This window comes from Clupea harengus, chromosome 3 (assembly GCF_900700415.2).
Source record: "Clupea harengus chromosome 3, Ch_v2.0.2, whole genome shotgun sequence".
Classification (NCBI taxonomy): Eukaryota; Metazoa; Chordata; class Actinopteri; order Clupeiformes; family Clupeidae; genus Clupea; species Clupea harengus.
Window position 1 is genome coordinate 1,462,501 of NC_045154.1, and position 15,000 is coordinate 1,477,500.

The 15,000-nt window shown below is 43.9% G+C and overlaps 2 protein-coding genes across 2 annotated transcripts in view; both read left to right on the top strand.

Moving 5' to 3' along the window:
- Nucleotides 1-8,587, top strand: part of pot1 (protection of telomeres 1 homolog) — a 27,069-nt gene extending 18,482 nt beyond the window's left edge. Inside the window, exons 11-20 of the mRNA XM_031564133.2 lie at nucleotides 2,564-2,733; nucleotides 3,799-3,884; nucleotides 3,987-4,013; nucleotides 4,190-4,346; nucleotides 4,684-4,874; nucleotides 5,535-5,673; nucleotides 5,945-6,027; nucleotides 6,826-6,920; nucleotides 7,048-7,153; nucleotides 8,181-8,587. Of these exons, the coding sequence (XP_031419993.1) occupies nucleotides 2,564-2,733; nucleotides 3,799-3,884; nucleotides 3,987-4,013; nucleotides 4,190-4,346; nucleotides 4,684-4,874; nucleotides 5,535-5,673; nucleotides 5,945-6,027; nucleotides 6,826-6,920; nucleotides 7,048-7,153; nucleotides 8,181-8,290 (1,164 nt within the window). The 3' untranslated portion in view covers nucleotides 8,291-8,587. The remainder of the gene's footprint in view (nucleotides 1-2,563; nucleotides 2,734-3,798; nucleotides 3,885-3,986; nucleotides 4,014-4,189; nucleotides 4,347-4,683; nucleotides 4,875-5,534; nucleotides 5,674-5,944; nucleotides 6,028-6,825; nucleotides 6,921-7,047; nucleotides 7,154-8,180) is intronic.
- A 1,333-nt stretch (nucleotides 8,588-9,920) lies between these two features.
- Nucleotides 9,921-15,000, top strand: part of gpr37a (G protein-coupled receptor 37a) — a 5,719-nt gene continuing 639 nt past the window's right edge. The window contains exons 1-2 of the mRNA XM_012822747.3: nucleotides 9,921-11,277; nucleotides 13,842-15,000. The exon at nucleotides 13,842-15,000 is cut by the window's right edge and continues 639 nt beyond it. Coding sequence (XP_012678201.2) covers nucleotides 10,282-11,277; nucleotides 13,842-14,693 — 1,848 coding nt within the window. The 5' untranslated portion in view covers nucleotides 9,921-10,281 and the 3' untranslated portion in view covers nucleotides 14,694-15,000. The remainder of the gene's footprint in view (nucleotides 11,278-13,841) is intronic.

Consider the following 15,000-nt stretch of genomic DNA (forward strand, 5'->3'; position numbering starts at 1 on the left):
GGTTGGTGGGGGGTGTCTGTTGATGTATACTCAAAGGGTGGTGGTTGGTGGGGGGTGTCTGTTGATGTATACTCAAAGGGTGGTGGTTGGTGGGGGGTGTCTGTTGATGTATACTCAAAGGGTGGTGGTTGGTGGGGGGTGTCTGTTACTGTATACTCAAAGGGTGGTGGTTGGTGGGGGGTGTCTGTTTTGTGATCGCTGTAATAGGGGGAATGTGGTGCTTTATCATCCAACCAGTCAGTAGACACAAAACCAATCAACACAATGATGGGCCTTTCAGTCACGTGACCAGTGCAACACAGGTTCAGTCACGTGACCAGTGCAACACAGGTTCAGTCACGTGACCAGTGCAACACAGGTTCAGTCATGTGTCCAGTGCAACACAGGTTCAGTCACGTGTCCAGTGCAACACAGGTTCAGTCACGTGACCAGTGCAACACAGGTTCAGTCATGTGACCAGTGCAACACAGGTTCAGTCACGTGTCCAGTGCAACACAGGTTCAGTCACGTGACTAGTGCAACACAGGTTCAGTCATGTGTCCAGTGCAACACAGGTTCAGTCACGTGTCCAGTGCAACACAGGTTCAGTCACGTGTCCAGTGCAACACAGGTTCAGTCATGTGTCCAGTGCAACACAGGTTCAGAGGGCCTTTCAGTCACGTGTCCAGTGCAACACAGGTTCAGTCATGTGTCCAGTGCAACACAGGTTCAGTCATGTGTCCAGTGCAACACAGGTTCAGTCATGTGTCCAGTGCAACACAGGTTCAGTCATGTGTCCAGTGCAACACAGGTTCAGAGGGAGGGTCTTTCAGTCATGTGTGCAACACAGGTTCAGAGGGTCTTTCAGTCATGTGTCCAGTGCAACACAGGTTCAGAGGGTCTTTCAGTCATGTGTGCAACACAGGTTCAGAGGGTCTCTGGTAAAGAGCCCTGAAAAAGGGGATGTTTTGTTGTCACTGAGTTTCAAAATAGCCAACATCTGCCACATGTTGTGACTTTAAATTGTATCCATGGATTGTCCTGAGCTGAGCTGTCATTTCTTGCCACCTCGCGTGTTCTGGTAGTTTAAAGAAAGCACACACCCTTGAGTGAATACTAATATTCTGGTAGTTTAAAGAAAGCACATCTCCTTGAGTGAATACTAATATTCTGGTAGTTTAAAGAAAGCACATCCCCCCTGAGTGAATACTTGATATTCTGTGGAACCAGAGGAACCACATCTGGGAGGTGCTCTGAATATTAAAAAAAATTGCTGTAAGACATAAAAGCTTGCAAATTAGAGGACACAGTTGTTAATGATAATTAAAAAGTAAATTCAGCTCCCTACGGTTGGTGGGGAAATCCATAGAGCACTTTCAGCCTTTTTTTCTCTTAATGTTTTTCTGTTGAGTACCAGAACGGAGAGCTCAGATCCCAGTTGTTCTAAGAATGAGTGAATGGAACCAGCAGACTAGCCACTTGAAGGCAGGTCCTGGCAATAATCATCACAGTAGTAGCACTTTGTAGGCACATTTATAAACTACAAATTGTCTGCAAATGTAATGTGCCACTGCATTATGCTCTTGCTCTTGATCTCATTGGATGCTTGTAGTATGGAAATGTAATTGTTGTATTATTGATATTGAGTAGGCTTGGTCTCTTTCATCACATCTCATGATCATTAGACCAATTAGATTTAAATATAACAGGCCTTGATATTGAGTACAAAAACACAGAAATGCAGATTACCCAATCTCAGCAATCCTAAAAGGAAGGTTCTACCCTGGTACAATACCACCATCTAGTGGTTGCCATGGAAGTTAAATTGAGCAGTTGCCATGAAGGGTTTTTACGAATCTCAGTCCCACAGTTTCAGGAGACAGTACAGAGGCATAAAGTATTAACCCTTTGTGTTTTACTCTCTTGCATTAAACATGCATAAATGCTAGATGTACGTATATCCGCCATACTAATGATGCCTTGCACCACCCCCGACTCAAGAAGTACCAACTTCTCAAAAAGCTGGCATCACTGGCATCATAGCTATCACATGAAGATTCAGGATCAAGTGAGGTGTGTTCTGACTTGACAGGTTAGCACACACTGAACTTTTACTAAACTAGTATTTGGTGTTATGTGTTGGCAGCTGATGGAATATAATTTATACCATATATTGAAGATTCAGTCTTAGGTTTGATCAGTCAGGATTCAGGTTTATTCTTGAAGAATGGCGGCCGACCACTGTGAGACAGAGTTTGAGGATCCATCCTCCCTCACAGAACTTCACCTCAGTATATCTGACTTATTCCTTGAGGAACAGTCTGTTAAGTACACTGATATCTAAGGGGTGTTACCATCTATTCAAATGGGCCATGCATGCAGGGTTCTTTGTCTCGACCTGGGGGGGGGGGAAGGTGAGAGTCTAGGATCACACCTCACTCCCCAGGTCAGCCCAAAGTATATTCACCAAGGAAAGTTTACATGCTAGTTAAATCCAAATAAAAGTAACAATTATAACTAGGTATAATATCATTGAATTATTGACTATGGCATATTCTTATGACCTATGCCGGTCCCTTCACAGCCTGGCATGTTCCTGTGCATCTACAACCTGCACGCTGTGCCGCAGTTGGTGCCTGGAGAAGCCAGTGGAGGCCAGGAGGCTCTGAGCTTCCACCTGCACGGGGGCACCTCCTTCGGCCGAGGGCTGCGTGCCCTTCCCCCTGGGGGCCCAGACATCCTGGAGCTCAAGAGGTAAGGACTCGACTCTTCTCACCACCTCCACACTCTTAACTACAAACTGGAAGTCAGCTCCACATTATTGTGTTGACAATAGGGTATATAATGTGTTCTGTGTTTAGGGTATATAATGTGTTCTGTGTTTAGGGTATATAATGTGTTCTGTGTTTAGGGTATATAATGTGTTCTGTGTTTAGGGTATATGATGTGTTCTGTGTTTAGGGTATATGATGTGTTCTGTGTATATAATGTGTTCTGTGTATAGGGTATATGATGTGTTCTGTGTATATAATGTGTTCTGTGTTTAGGGTATATAATGTGTTCTGTGTATAGGGTATATGATGTGTTCTGTGTATATAATGTGTTCTGTGTTTAGGGTATATAATGTGTTCTGTGTTTAGGGTATATAATGTGTTCTGTGTTTAGGGTATATAATGTCTGTAGTTCTGGGTTCTGTGTTTAGGGTATATAATGTGTTCTGTGTATAGGGTATATAATGTGTTCTGTGTATAGGGTATATAATGTGTTCTGTGTATATAATGTGTTCTGTGTTTAGGGTATATGATGTGTTCTGTGTATATAATGTGTTCTGTGTTTAGGGTATATAATGTGTTCTGTGTATAGGGTATATAATGTGTTCTGTGTTTAGGGTATATAATGTGTTCTGTGTATAGGGTATATAATGTGTTCTGTGTATAGGGTATATAATGTGTTCTGTGTATATAATGTGTTCTGTGTATAGGGTATATAATGTGTTCTGTGTTTAGGGTATATAATGTGTTCTGTGTATATAATGTGTTCTGTGTATAGGGTATATAATGTGTTCTGTGTTTAGGGTATATAATGTGTTCTGTGTATAGGGTATATAATGTGTTCTGTGTATAGGGTATATAATGTGTTCTGTGTATAGGGTATATAATGTGTTCTGTGTATAGGGTATATAATGTGTTCTGTGTATAGCTCCACATTATTGTGTGACAATAGGGTGGCAGACTGGCACACATGACCCTGACAGACTGGCACACATGACCCTGACAGACTGGCACACATGACCCTGACAGACTGCTGTTTCTTCTCCAGAGCGCTGCAGTCGTGTGCTGAGCAGATGGAGGATGACATGAACAGCTCTCTGGATGACCTGGCCTGGTTCACACCGGAGATTAGCAGTGAGTCATTTACTTTACAACTGATAGGAAGCTTTCATGTATCTTATATTTCTGTACGTGGAAAAAAGACGGGTTTTACAGATTAAAAAAAATCTATTACAGATGGGGGCTTTGAGGTATCTTCAACAGGTTTGTTTGCCATATTTCTCTTTCCCCATATTTCTACTTACAGTCTATACAAGGAATCTTTTCTTTACAATTATTTTGTAATGTATACTTGGGAAACATCAAGTGCCGTGTGTGTGTTTGTGTGTGTGTGTGTTTGTGTGTGTGTGTGTGTGTGTGTGTGTGTGTGTGTGTGTTAGTGCGGAATTGTGAGCATACTCTGCAGCAGGTCTCTCTGGCTGAAGTAAAGAGCTCGGCCCCCCCTCAGTTTTTCCATGTTCGAGCCCAGGTCAAGTCCTACCAGCCACAGAGACTCTACCAGTCTCTCAAACTCTTCTGCTCCCAGTGTAAGACCATGTGAGTGTGCAGGCATCAACATTACAGTTAGATCACACAGAAATCAGTCTCTGAAACGGAATAATTCATTTCAGTTAGATCACACAGAAATCAGTCTCTGAAACGGAATCATTCATTTCAGTAAGATCACACAGAAATCATTCATGAAAGTCACCTCCTGGTACACACACACACACATGCCCCCTAAAACTGATAAGGCCAAACTTGTTTTCACCGCATGTAAATAGATGTATGATTCGATCTTGAAGCAGTACTAAATGTATATTATTTTTGATGGTATGGTACAGTTCTGTGATTGGAGTGAATGCTGCTATTTCTCCCCTCGTGTTGTTGGCAGTGAAGAGGTTCCAGACCCTAAGACTCTTCGGGAAAGGTTTCAGGAGGCTGTGACGAACAACAGACCCTGTAGACCAGCCTGGGCCGATAGCCTGGTAGCGGACACTGAAGATCCCAGCCGGAAGTTCACCCTGCATGTGTCCTCTACCAAGTGCCCAGCAGACAGGGACTCCAAGCTGATCTTTGTTCAGGGTTAGTGAGGCAAAATTGGGACTTGTTGACATGATTGGGTCAGTCATTGATGTCCGTCAAACTCTTGGAGCCAAACAAAATGTGACAAAGTGTATAGCTATGTATGAAGATATTCATTTGGAGGTTAGCTGAATCTCAGCTTAGGGCAGCAGAACCTGCTGTTTACTTGCTGTTAATAGAAACATCAATCATCAATCCTTTGCCTCAACACTGTAATCCAAGGTAGAAGTTATGAATGATGATTAGAATCAACTGCCTTCGGGCATTGATCTGGTTGGACTTTTAAAGCCTTGTCTGAAGCCTTATTCTTAAAAGGTTTTCATTACAACTAAGTTTTATATTCCTCAAACTTGACTCCTCACTGGTTTTTCTTGAGTCAAAGCATTATTCTCTTTTGATCATTGTGGTCTGTGTGCAATCAAGAATGTCTGACAAGGGGGGGGGCACGGTGGCGCAAGCCGATAAAGGGGACACAGGTTCAAGTCTGGCCTGATGTCATTTCCCAATCCTCTCCCCACCTCTTCTCCACCTCGCTTCCTGTCATAATCTCAACTGTCCTATCCAAATAAAGGCATAAAAAGCCCAAAAATAAATCTTAAAAAAAAAAAAGAATGTCTGACAAGTACCGCTCGCTGCTCTGCTCTGCCACAATGACCACAGGTGCCGACCTCCAGGAGATGTGCCACCTCTCTTCTTCTGATCACGAGTACATGGTTCCTGTGAGGTCATCCAGGGGGAAGCTGCTCTTCCTTGACCACACGGCGCCCTTCCTGTTCAGAGGGAAAAGGCAGTTCTACGGGTCAGTTGATCAGAGAGAGTACCCCCCCGGATAAACCACAAATTCATCTGTTTCAATCAGTCAGTATTTTGAAGGCATCGTGTGACAGAACTCATGTTATTAGATCCCTAAAGATCTCGGTGACGGGAGACGTGAAATGGTTTTCTTTTTCTGTTCGTTGTTGCTGAAATTTAAATTGCATGGCGATGAAACATTAGGCTTGGTGCTGTAATTGAGGAACAATTTTGTTATACCTTTTCTACACTTTGTAAATCAAATGTTTGTGTTTTAGCTGCAGACAGTGTTCAAAAAGAAAACTTGTGAAGCCAACAGTTGAAGGCATTGAGGTCTGGAATGAGAGGAGTGTTTCTGAAGGTACTGTATATGGGAATGATATTTTAAATGATCATTAATGTACATTAGGTTCATTCAATCGGAACACTTATTTGAGAACAGACCTCTTTACAGGCCAGTTAGTCGAGAAGCTTCTTCATAATTACAGTCATTTCCTGACTATTAACCACTGTTTCTACATTGATTTGGTAAACTTTACGCAGTATGAATGTATTACTCTTCGTCACGCTAATGCGGCTCCTCATCTTCGCACGTATCATCTCTTGCAACCACAAGAGATAACCCTCCCTCTCCCTCCACCTCCTCGAGCCTCGCCTGCGCCTTGTTGCCTTCATCCTTTTTCTTTCTTAAAAAGAAAGTCTGGCCCATCAGATGCCAACCATGACCAGCCCTGTAACTGGTGCTCTCAAGTGGGAAGTAGATCTGCTGTTTGACACACAGAGGAAACGATGACCTAACGTGGAAAAAAAACATGATTAATACACGGGTGCAGTTAATACGCTGGTTTGTTTTATATAACATTACATAAAATACTGTCATGTGGGTAATATACAGTGCAGTTAATAGTGGGGAAATGACGGTAGTGTTCCTTCAGTTTTAGCCTTTTCAGTATTTAGTAGGCATCACTGCCCTCTTGATGAATTGATATGGCTGTAAATAATATGCCTCCCCCTCCCTCCCTCCCTCTCTCCCTCTCTCCCTCCCTCCCTCCCTCCCTCTCTTCCTCCCTCTCTCCCTCCCTCCCTCTCTCCCTCTCTCCCTCCCTCCCTCCATCTCTCCCTCTCTCCCTCCCTCCCTCTCTCCCTCCCTCTCCCCCAGCTCTGGGGGTCCAGCTGATGCAGTATGTTTCCTTGATGAAGCTGGAACTGGAGGATAGCTCTGCTACACTGGAGGCCCTGCTGTGGGACAACTCAGTATGCAAAACCACCATTCCATCAATAATACACACACTGTGCAAAAGGGCCCTGAATCCAAGAGTACTCTCTGTCTGTAAGGCTCATCTGCTCACTCTTTGACTGTAATCCACACACACCACTACAGGAGAACTTCTTCCGTGTCTGTGCGGATGACTTGGCTCACAGTCAGGAGGCACAGGACAGGATGCAGCAGCTCATGGAGAGGTTACAGCCAGCAGGCAGCAGCACATGTAAGAGCTCACACCCCTCACGTGACTCCATATTTCTGATGCATGTTTGTGTTCTTCTTATATATGTGGTCCCTCATGGCTCCAACAGGACCACCGCCCCACGTGTCATTATATGCAAAGCCACCGGTATACAGTGACGATAAAGGCTTTCTATTCTGTTTGATTCTATTTGTGTAATCCTAATAACAACACATATCGGGCAAGGCTTGTCTCATTATATGGTCAAAAGTCTGCTGATTCTAAATGTACACATGACATTGGACTGTTCTGATTCTAAATGTACACATGACATTGGACTGTTCTGATTCTAAATGTACACATGACATTGGACTGTTCTGATTCTAAATGTACACATGACATTGGACTGTTCTGATTCTTCTAAATGTACACATGACATTGGACTGTTCTGATTCTAAATGTACACATGACATTCTAAATGTACACATGACATTGGACTGTTCTGATTCTAAATGTACACATGACATTGGACTGTTCTGATTCTAAATGTACACATGACATTGGACTGTTCTGAACACACTAGCCCTAGCCTCTGTTTTGAGGTCGTTACTAACCATAGAAAATGATGAAGTGTTCCTTCGTGTGGCGGCATCCTTTGACACCGTTTGACATATTGCTCTCGTCTGTAAGCCTTGGGAATGCACTCATCGCATTTCAAATTGATACTTTTCCAGTAAGTGATATTGTTTTCATACTACATCACCGTTCCTGAGCTCTATCTTTGTCTCAGTACACAATCAGTTATCATCTTATGGTTTGAAGAGGGGGCGGCAGTGGTACAGGAGGTAGAGAAGTCGTTTAGTAATCAGAAGGTTGCTAGTTCGATTCCCTGTCGAAGCGTCCTTGAGCAAGACACTGAACCCCTAATTGCTCCTGATGTGCAGTGTGCCATCAGTGTAAATGTAAAATGTGTATACATTGTAAGTCGCTTTGGATAAAAGCGTCTGCTAAATGTAAGTAAGTGAAGTGAGTGGTTTGAAGAATGACTTTCCTGACTCTCTCTTTGCAGCCCAGCGTCCTTGGCTGGATCTTTGCCTAAGCCTGTACTCTGTGGATGAAGATGACCAACGCCAGGTCCAGTGCCAGATAGTCAACACCCAGACCAGGGACGTCCTATAGCCCAACAAGAAAGCCCCGCAGGACGCAGTACGCTAGGGTCAGGCCAAGATATGAAGCTTGTATAGTCCACAAAAACACAAGAATATTTTGTATACTGTATGGGAAGAATACGCTTATGTTTGTGGGCAGCTTTTTGTGCTGTTGAAAGAAAACCTTTTGTTGAAATAATTAAATTATATTTTAAAAAATGTGACTTGAGCTATCTTTTTGGCTTCAGTTCCATTTATATACAATTCTTTAAATGCTGTGTGTCAAGGACCCAGGAAAGGTCCAAAATAAAGATTTATAATTTTAAAAGTGTGGGATTCTCTACATGATTTGAAGTATGTGTGAACACACAGTCCATTAAGACTGCATGCGGACAAAATAAAGATGTCATATTTTCCCATGTTAAAAGTAAAGTAAGCAACAGTTATGTGGTTAACATCTTTCCGAAATAATGGCTTTTGTCTAGATTACTGCAACGCATTTCATTTCAACATGTTATCATTTACTATAGAATAGATACATAGCCTATGTAGTGGTGTTTACTATAGATACATAGCCTATGTAGTGGTGTTTACTATAGATACATAGCCTATGGAATTGTGTTTACTATAGATACTACATAGCCTATGTAGTGTTTACTATAGATACATAGCCTATGTAGTGTTTACTATAGATACTACATAGCCTATGGAATGGTGTTGAATGTGATCATTATTATTTATTTTTTATTCAAAAATCCTAAAGTTGATCAAAAACATAGTGTAGACATTGTTAATGTAAACGATTACAGCTGGAAATGGCTGGTTTTGAAATGAATATCTTCCATATAGGCTCAAAAGGCCAATCCTCTGCCCCCATCACTCCTGTGTTTCAGAGGCTTATTAGGCTATGTTCATTTAAGAGTAACTAGCATGTTTAAAATGATCATTCATCATCATGAAACCCTTTAGCCATGATGTTTCTGAATGATTATGTTCTTAAGATGAACTAGCATGTTTAAAATGATCATTCATCATCATGAAACCCTTTAGCCATGATGTTTCTGAATGATCAGTTCTTAAGATGAACTAGCATGTTTAAAATGATAATTCATCATCAGAAAACCCTTTAGCCATGATGTTTCTGAATGATTAACTGCCATGTTTAAAATGATAATTCATTATCATGAAACCCTTTAGCCATGATGTTTCTGAAAGCTGTTGAAGCTGAGGAGGCCCATGTACACTACAGTGAAGGTGAATAGGAACGTTTGAAAAACCGATGCCTTTCAGGTCCTCAACTGGCATCTTTATTTAACACTGCCCATAAAACACCAGTCTCATCATTAGCAGATTTTTTCTAAACCTGAACGATAGTGTCTATTTTATATATATCAAAATAGTGCAAAAGTGTGCAATTGAAGAGAACATTCTTGACAACACTAAATTATACTGGTAGTTCTCAGGAGCGTTGCTTTTTAAACAAACAACTAAAACAACTTATTTTTCAGTATTTTAGCTGAGTATGAGCTGAGTTGACAATACAAGAGAGAGAGAAAATAAACATTTTGCTTCTCGGTCCTCACAGTGGCGCTCTCATCTCTGGCGTACCGTTGTCCCTTGCGTCTGGCGATGGGCCCCCCAACCCCCCTGACTAGCACACACACACACACACACACTGCTGAAGACTGGAGCTCCTAGCAGGCAGGCAGGCAGGCAGGCGCGCCCGAGCTGTCCCTCATCTTCGCTGAGACGATGGATGTACGTTTTGGAGTTAATATCAGATCTTTAGCACCTGTATCTTAGGTGTAACTTGAAGTCATTTTGGAACGACAGCAACCTTTGGCAGACTAGGCATGCTTATTAGGAAAATGTGTGTTTAAACATTGACTGAAGTATTGAGGTTTGGTGACCAACATTTTTTTTTTTGCGAAGTTATGACTTGACGTTGATTGTTGACGATAAGTGGAGCAATAGGAGTGCAATTCATCTGTAAATTCATGCGCTCCCACGAAGCACGCAATTATGTTTTTGGTGTTTAGGCTTACTTTCTTCTTCGGGAGTTTGGCGCTCATCGCTGTCTCTTCAGACACCAGGATTCCTTATAGGCATGGAAATTCTAGAGGAATAGGGACGAAAACGGAAGATATCAGGAGATCGGTACTGGAATTATCAAGGAACAGCCTGGCTATCAATGACACGTACAGAACAAGACTGTACTCCACAGGTGCGTCATTTTCGAATTCTGCGAGGACATCCACCACAACTGAAAACAAAACTCACCCAACAAAACACAATAGTTCTGATTTTATATTGTCAAACCGGACTGAAATTCCAAGTAATCATCATGAAGAATTTCTTGGGCATCGAGTCAACAGCCAAACAGTGGAGCTGGAAGTGCCAGGAACCGACAGTACTCCAACATCCAGACACAAGTACTTGGCGCATCGCCTTAAGCGAAACCTCAGACTTAAAAGAGTTGGGGAAGACAGCGAGACAAAAGATATAATTGAAAGCAGACAGATGGACAAATATGGCAAAGAAACATATGTTGGAGAGGGGCCTTTAGCAACATCTGATATCATGTTGGAATCTTTACCGAAACCCATGGCACAGAATTCCACAGATTATCCTTTCGATTTCACCAGAAATGACGGGTTGTTAACTGTGGCAGAAGATGATTTCGGCGAGATCACCCCTTTGATACCACTAATTACACGAGCGAAGGATAATGAAGTCAAAAATCCCTTTTACCCTGTAACATCTGAAACGTATGGAGCATATGTGATTTTGATCATTTCAGTTATCATTTTTTCCATTGGAATTCTCGGGAACCTTACAATTATGTGCATCGTGTGTCACAACTATTACATGCGAAGCATCTCCAATTCCCTCCTCGCCAATCTTGCTTTGTGGGATTTTATTATCATATTTTTCTGCCTGCCTTTGGTCATTTTCCACGAATTGACAAAGGATTGGCTGCTTGGAGAATTCTCTTGTAAGATTATACCATATATTGAGGTAAGTGTTCTTAAATGTGGGAAGAACATTACATCTAGTGCTTAGAACATTGCCATGGTTCCTCAAACTCATTCTCTAGAACTGGACCGTTAGAGCCACCTGATTGTTTGAAGAACCTTTTTGGTTGTGTTCTGCTTAACATTACTGTTCTGTGCTGTACTTATTGCTGTTCACATCACTTACAAATGAGACAAAGGAATGGCACTGTTTGAGCTGTAGCTGATGGGGTAGGCCTGGGAAATGTCCCCACTCCGTGCGCTCTCTCAGGACAGACAGGAAGAGAAGATACAGGAAACGCTCAAGACGATTGGACCATTACTCAGGTTTTACAAGGGAAAGAATGTCCTTCAGAAACTTTTACCTAAACACATTTAGAACTTTTTAGTCATTGTAAGTAATGTTTTGCCATTCTTCTGGCAGTCACAAATATCACTTAATAGGCAGTTCATGAAGTCAAGTGCATTAGAGCAGCTTATACTCCAGACAAGTTCCATCATTATCAGTGTATGCTCCCTGCAAGCACACGTGGATTCCTCTTCTTTGTAGGAAGACCCTCCCATGGATAAGAGCAGGCTGTGAACGGCTGATATAGTTACTAAACACCTGGAACTGTTCCTGTTTCATCACACTGTCAGGCTGTGAACGGCTGATATAGTTACTAAACACCTGGAACTGTTCCTGTTTCTTCACACTGCCTCGTGTGAGACCAAAATGAATGTCTGTGACACTCTTCCATTTGGGATAGGGCAGCGTTGCTGGACTGAGTGGATAAGTGTTGCATTTCTCATCAGCCTGAGCCTAACATAATTAAGACCTTTGTCAGGTTTTTAATGGCACACACGAAACACTGGAACACACACGTGCATATATGGAGGCGACACAGGACACACACACACACACACGCAGGGAAGCCTGAGATCGCGGTGAATTTAGTTTCTGCTTTTTCCCATCCTGGACTGTCCTTCCTCAAGGACCCCCCCAGGAGCAGTGGGCAGCTTGTAGCGCCCGGGGACCAAGTGAAGTGAACTGTCCATCTTTGGTCAGGGATGGACATGTGTTCTGTTATTTTGCATGTTTTTTCTGTTGGGGTTCTTACTGGAGGAAACCCCTTGTGAACATGGCTACTTTAGAGGTTTCTCACCAATCAGTCAGACAATTAATCTGATAAAGATTACATTAGCGCCACAGTAAAGTGCAGTTTAATCAGGCAAGTGGGGCCCGCTGATGACAGAACACAGGGGGTCATTAATTAGCGTAATAAACCAATAGAATCCAGTCCTCAGCAATCTGTTGTTGCTCCCAGGTGGTAGTGCATGTACATGGAGCCAGTGGTAGAATCATACGTTGCTTCTTTTACAATTAATGATGTGTAATTACCTTTAAGTTTGGACGTATCTGAACATGTGTGTCACTTTTCTGGAGCTGCCTTGCCAGCGAGATGCACTGACCATGTCTTGATCATATACTTATTGAAGACATCACTGCCTCACTTTAACATTATGTATGAAATCATTCCTAGGATAGAACCTAGTATCCTCAGTGTCATAGTCTAGAAAACAAGAAATTAGGATGTTGTCTTATTATTTTTGTGTTTTACCAGTCTGCAAACATAACAAATGTAAGTCATTTCAGCATCGGCTGAATAATGCAATTCTGGTGTTGGATGTTCCCTTGACAAAGTCTGATACTGCGGCCCACCTTGAGTGTCTATGAGCCAGCATACAGCCTATGTACTCTAGTCTGTTAGGTTAGGCCTCAGAGTAAAGAAGGTACATTCACAGCTAGCTGCCCTTTCATCCGCTAGCCTAACGTAGAAACCCTCTGCCAATTGCACCCACCACCACCGCACTGCCGTACACTTACTCTACCTCATACCCTATGCTAGCATTTATATACAATATATAATATTGCCACCATCAACATGTTTCTCTGTTCCTACTCCCCTTACCCCTGTAACAGTAAACCTTTGAGCACAGTGTATACCCACTAAACTGGTCTTGTTTGTATCATGTATTTACCACCGGATGTCTGTATATATATTATGTACACCTACCAAATGCAGGATATGTACAACACCTGTTGTTTCCCATCCCCTTCTGCCACACAACCCTCCCCATCCCCCCTTCCTATCTCAAGCAGATGGGTCCCCCCTTATGTGCCGTGGTTCTGCTTAAGGTTCCTTCCTGACTAACAGGGAGTTTTTTCTTGCCCGTGTTGCCAATGTGCTTGCACTAAGGGGGTTCAGGCTCTGGGCTCTGTAAAGCGCCTAGAGACAATTGTATTGTTATGGCGCTATATAAATAAAATTGAATTGAATTGAATTAATGTGACGTAGACTAATGTTTATCAGCAGTATTATCTTGAGACAATGATTGGGGCAAAATGCCCATAGGCTACGAAAACCAACATTTTGGAGTTTTTGAGAATTTCATAAATATCACTGCTCGTAGACTGGCAATTTTCCACACATCTTGGAAGCAAACAAGCGTACATTCTCTGGTAGTAAATGTTTTGTCTTTGTGTTTTTGAGTTTCTGATCGATGATGTGTCTGTTCCCCCTCCAGGTGGCTTCTCTAGGCGTGACCACCTTCACCCTCTGTGCGCTGTGCATCGACCGCTTCCGCGCCGCCACCAACGTGCAGCTGTACTACGAGATGATCGAGAACTGCACGTCCACGGCGGCCAAGCTGGCTGTCATCTGGGTAGGAGCTCTGCTGCTGGCGCTCCCCGAGCTGCTGATCCGCCAGCTGGTCCGTGAGGAGCGGGAGCCCCCCGAGGTCACGCCCTGCGAGCGCTGCGTGGTGCGCATCTCCACCGCCCTGCCCGACACCCTCTACGTGCTGGGCCTCACCTACGACAGCGCCCGCCTCTGGTGGTACTTCGGCTGCTACTTCTGCCTGCCCACGCTCTTCACCATCTGCTGCTCGCTGGCCACGGCGCAGAAGATCCGGCAGGCAGAGCAGGCAGAGCGGGCCAACGTGCGCGCCAACCGCAAGCAGATCCAGCTGGAGGGCCAGATGAACTGCACCGTGGTGGCCCTGGCTATCGTCTACGGCTTCTGCATCATCCCCGAGAACATCTGCAACATCGTGTCCGTGTACATGGCAGCCGGCGTGCCCCGCCGCACGCTGGACATCCTGCACCTGGTGAGCCAGCTGCTGCTCTTCTGCAAGTCCGCGGTGACGCCGGTGCTGCTGCTGGTCCTGTGCCGGCCCTTCAGCCGCGCCTTCATGGACTGCTGCTGCTGCTGCTGCGAGGAGTGCGGTCCGGCCCGCCCCGCCAACGCCACCGGCGCCAGCGACGAGCACGAGCACGAGTGCACCACGGAGCTGGAGCTCTCGCCCTTCAGCACCATCCAGCGCCGCGAGGTGTCCTCCTCCTCCTCCGCCTACACACCTGTGGGGACGCACTGCTGAGCAGCCTGGGTGTGTGTGTGTGTGTGTGTGTGTGTGTGTGTGTGTGTGTGTGTGTGTGTGTGCTCACTCACCGCCACACACACAGCAGGGTTTAGAAAGGGCTCCAAAGGGGCCAGCATCAACCATCGAATGTGTGGGGCCTTTTAAGAATCCATAGTGTAAAAGGAGAAAGATGTTTGGTGAAGCGTAGATTCCCGTTGGTGATATGTGTGAGATGAAACACGTGTTAAGTAGAACTAAAGCTGTGGGATGTAAACTTTGATACTACAGTGTTGGCACTTTTGGCACAGAGTATCAGTCAGTCTGC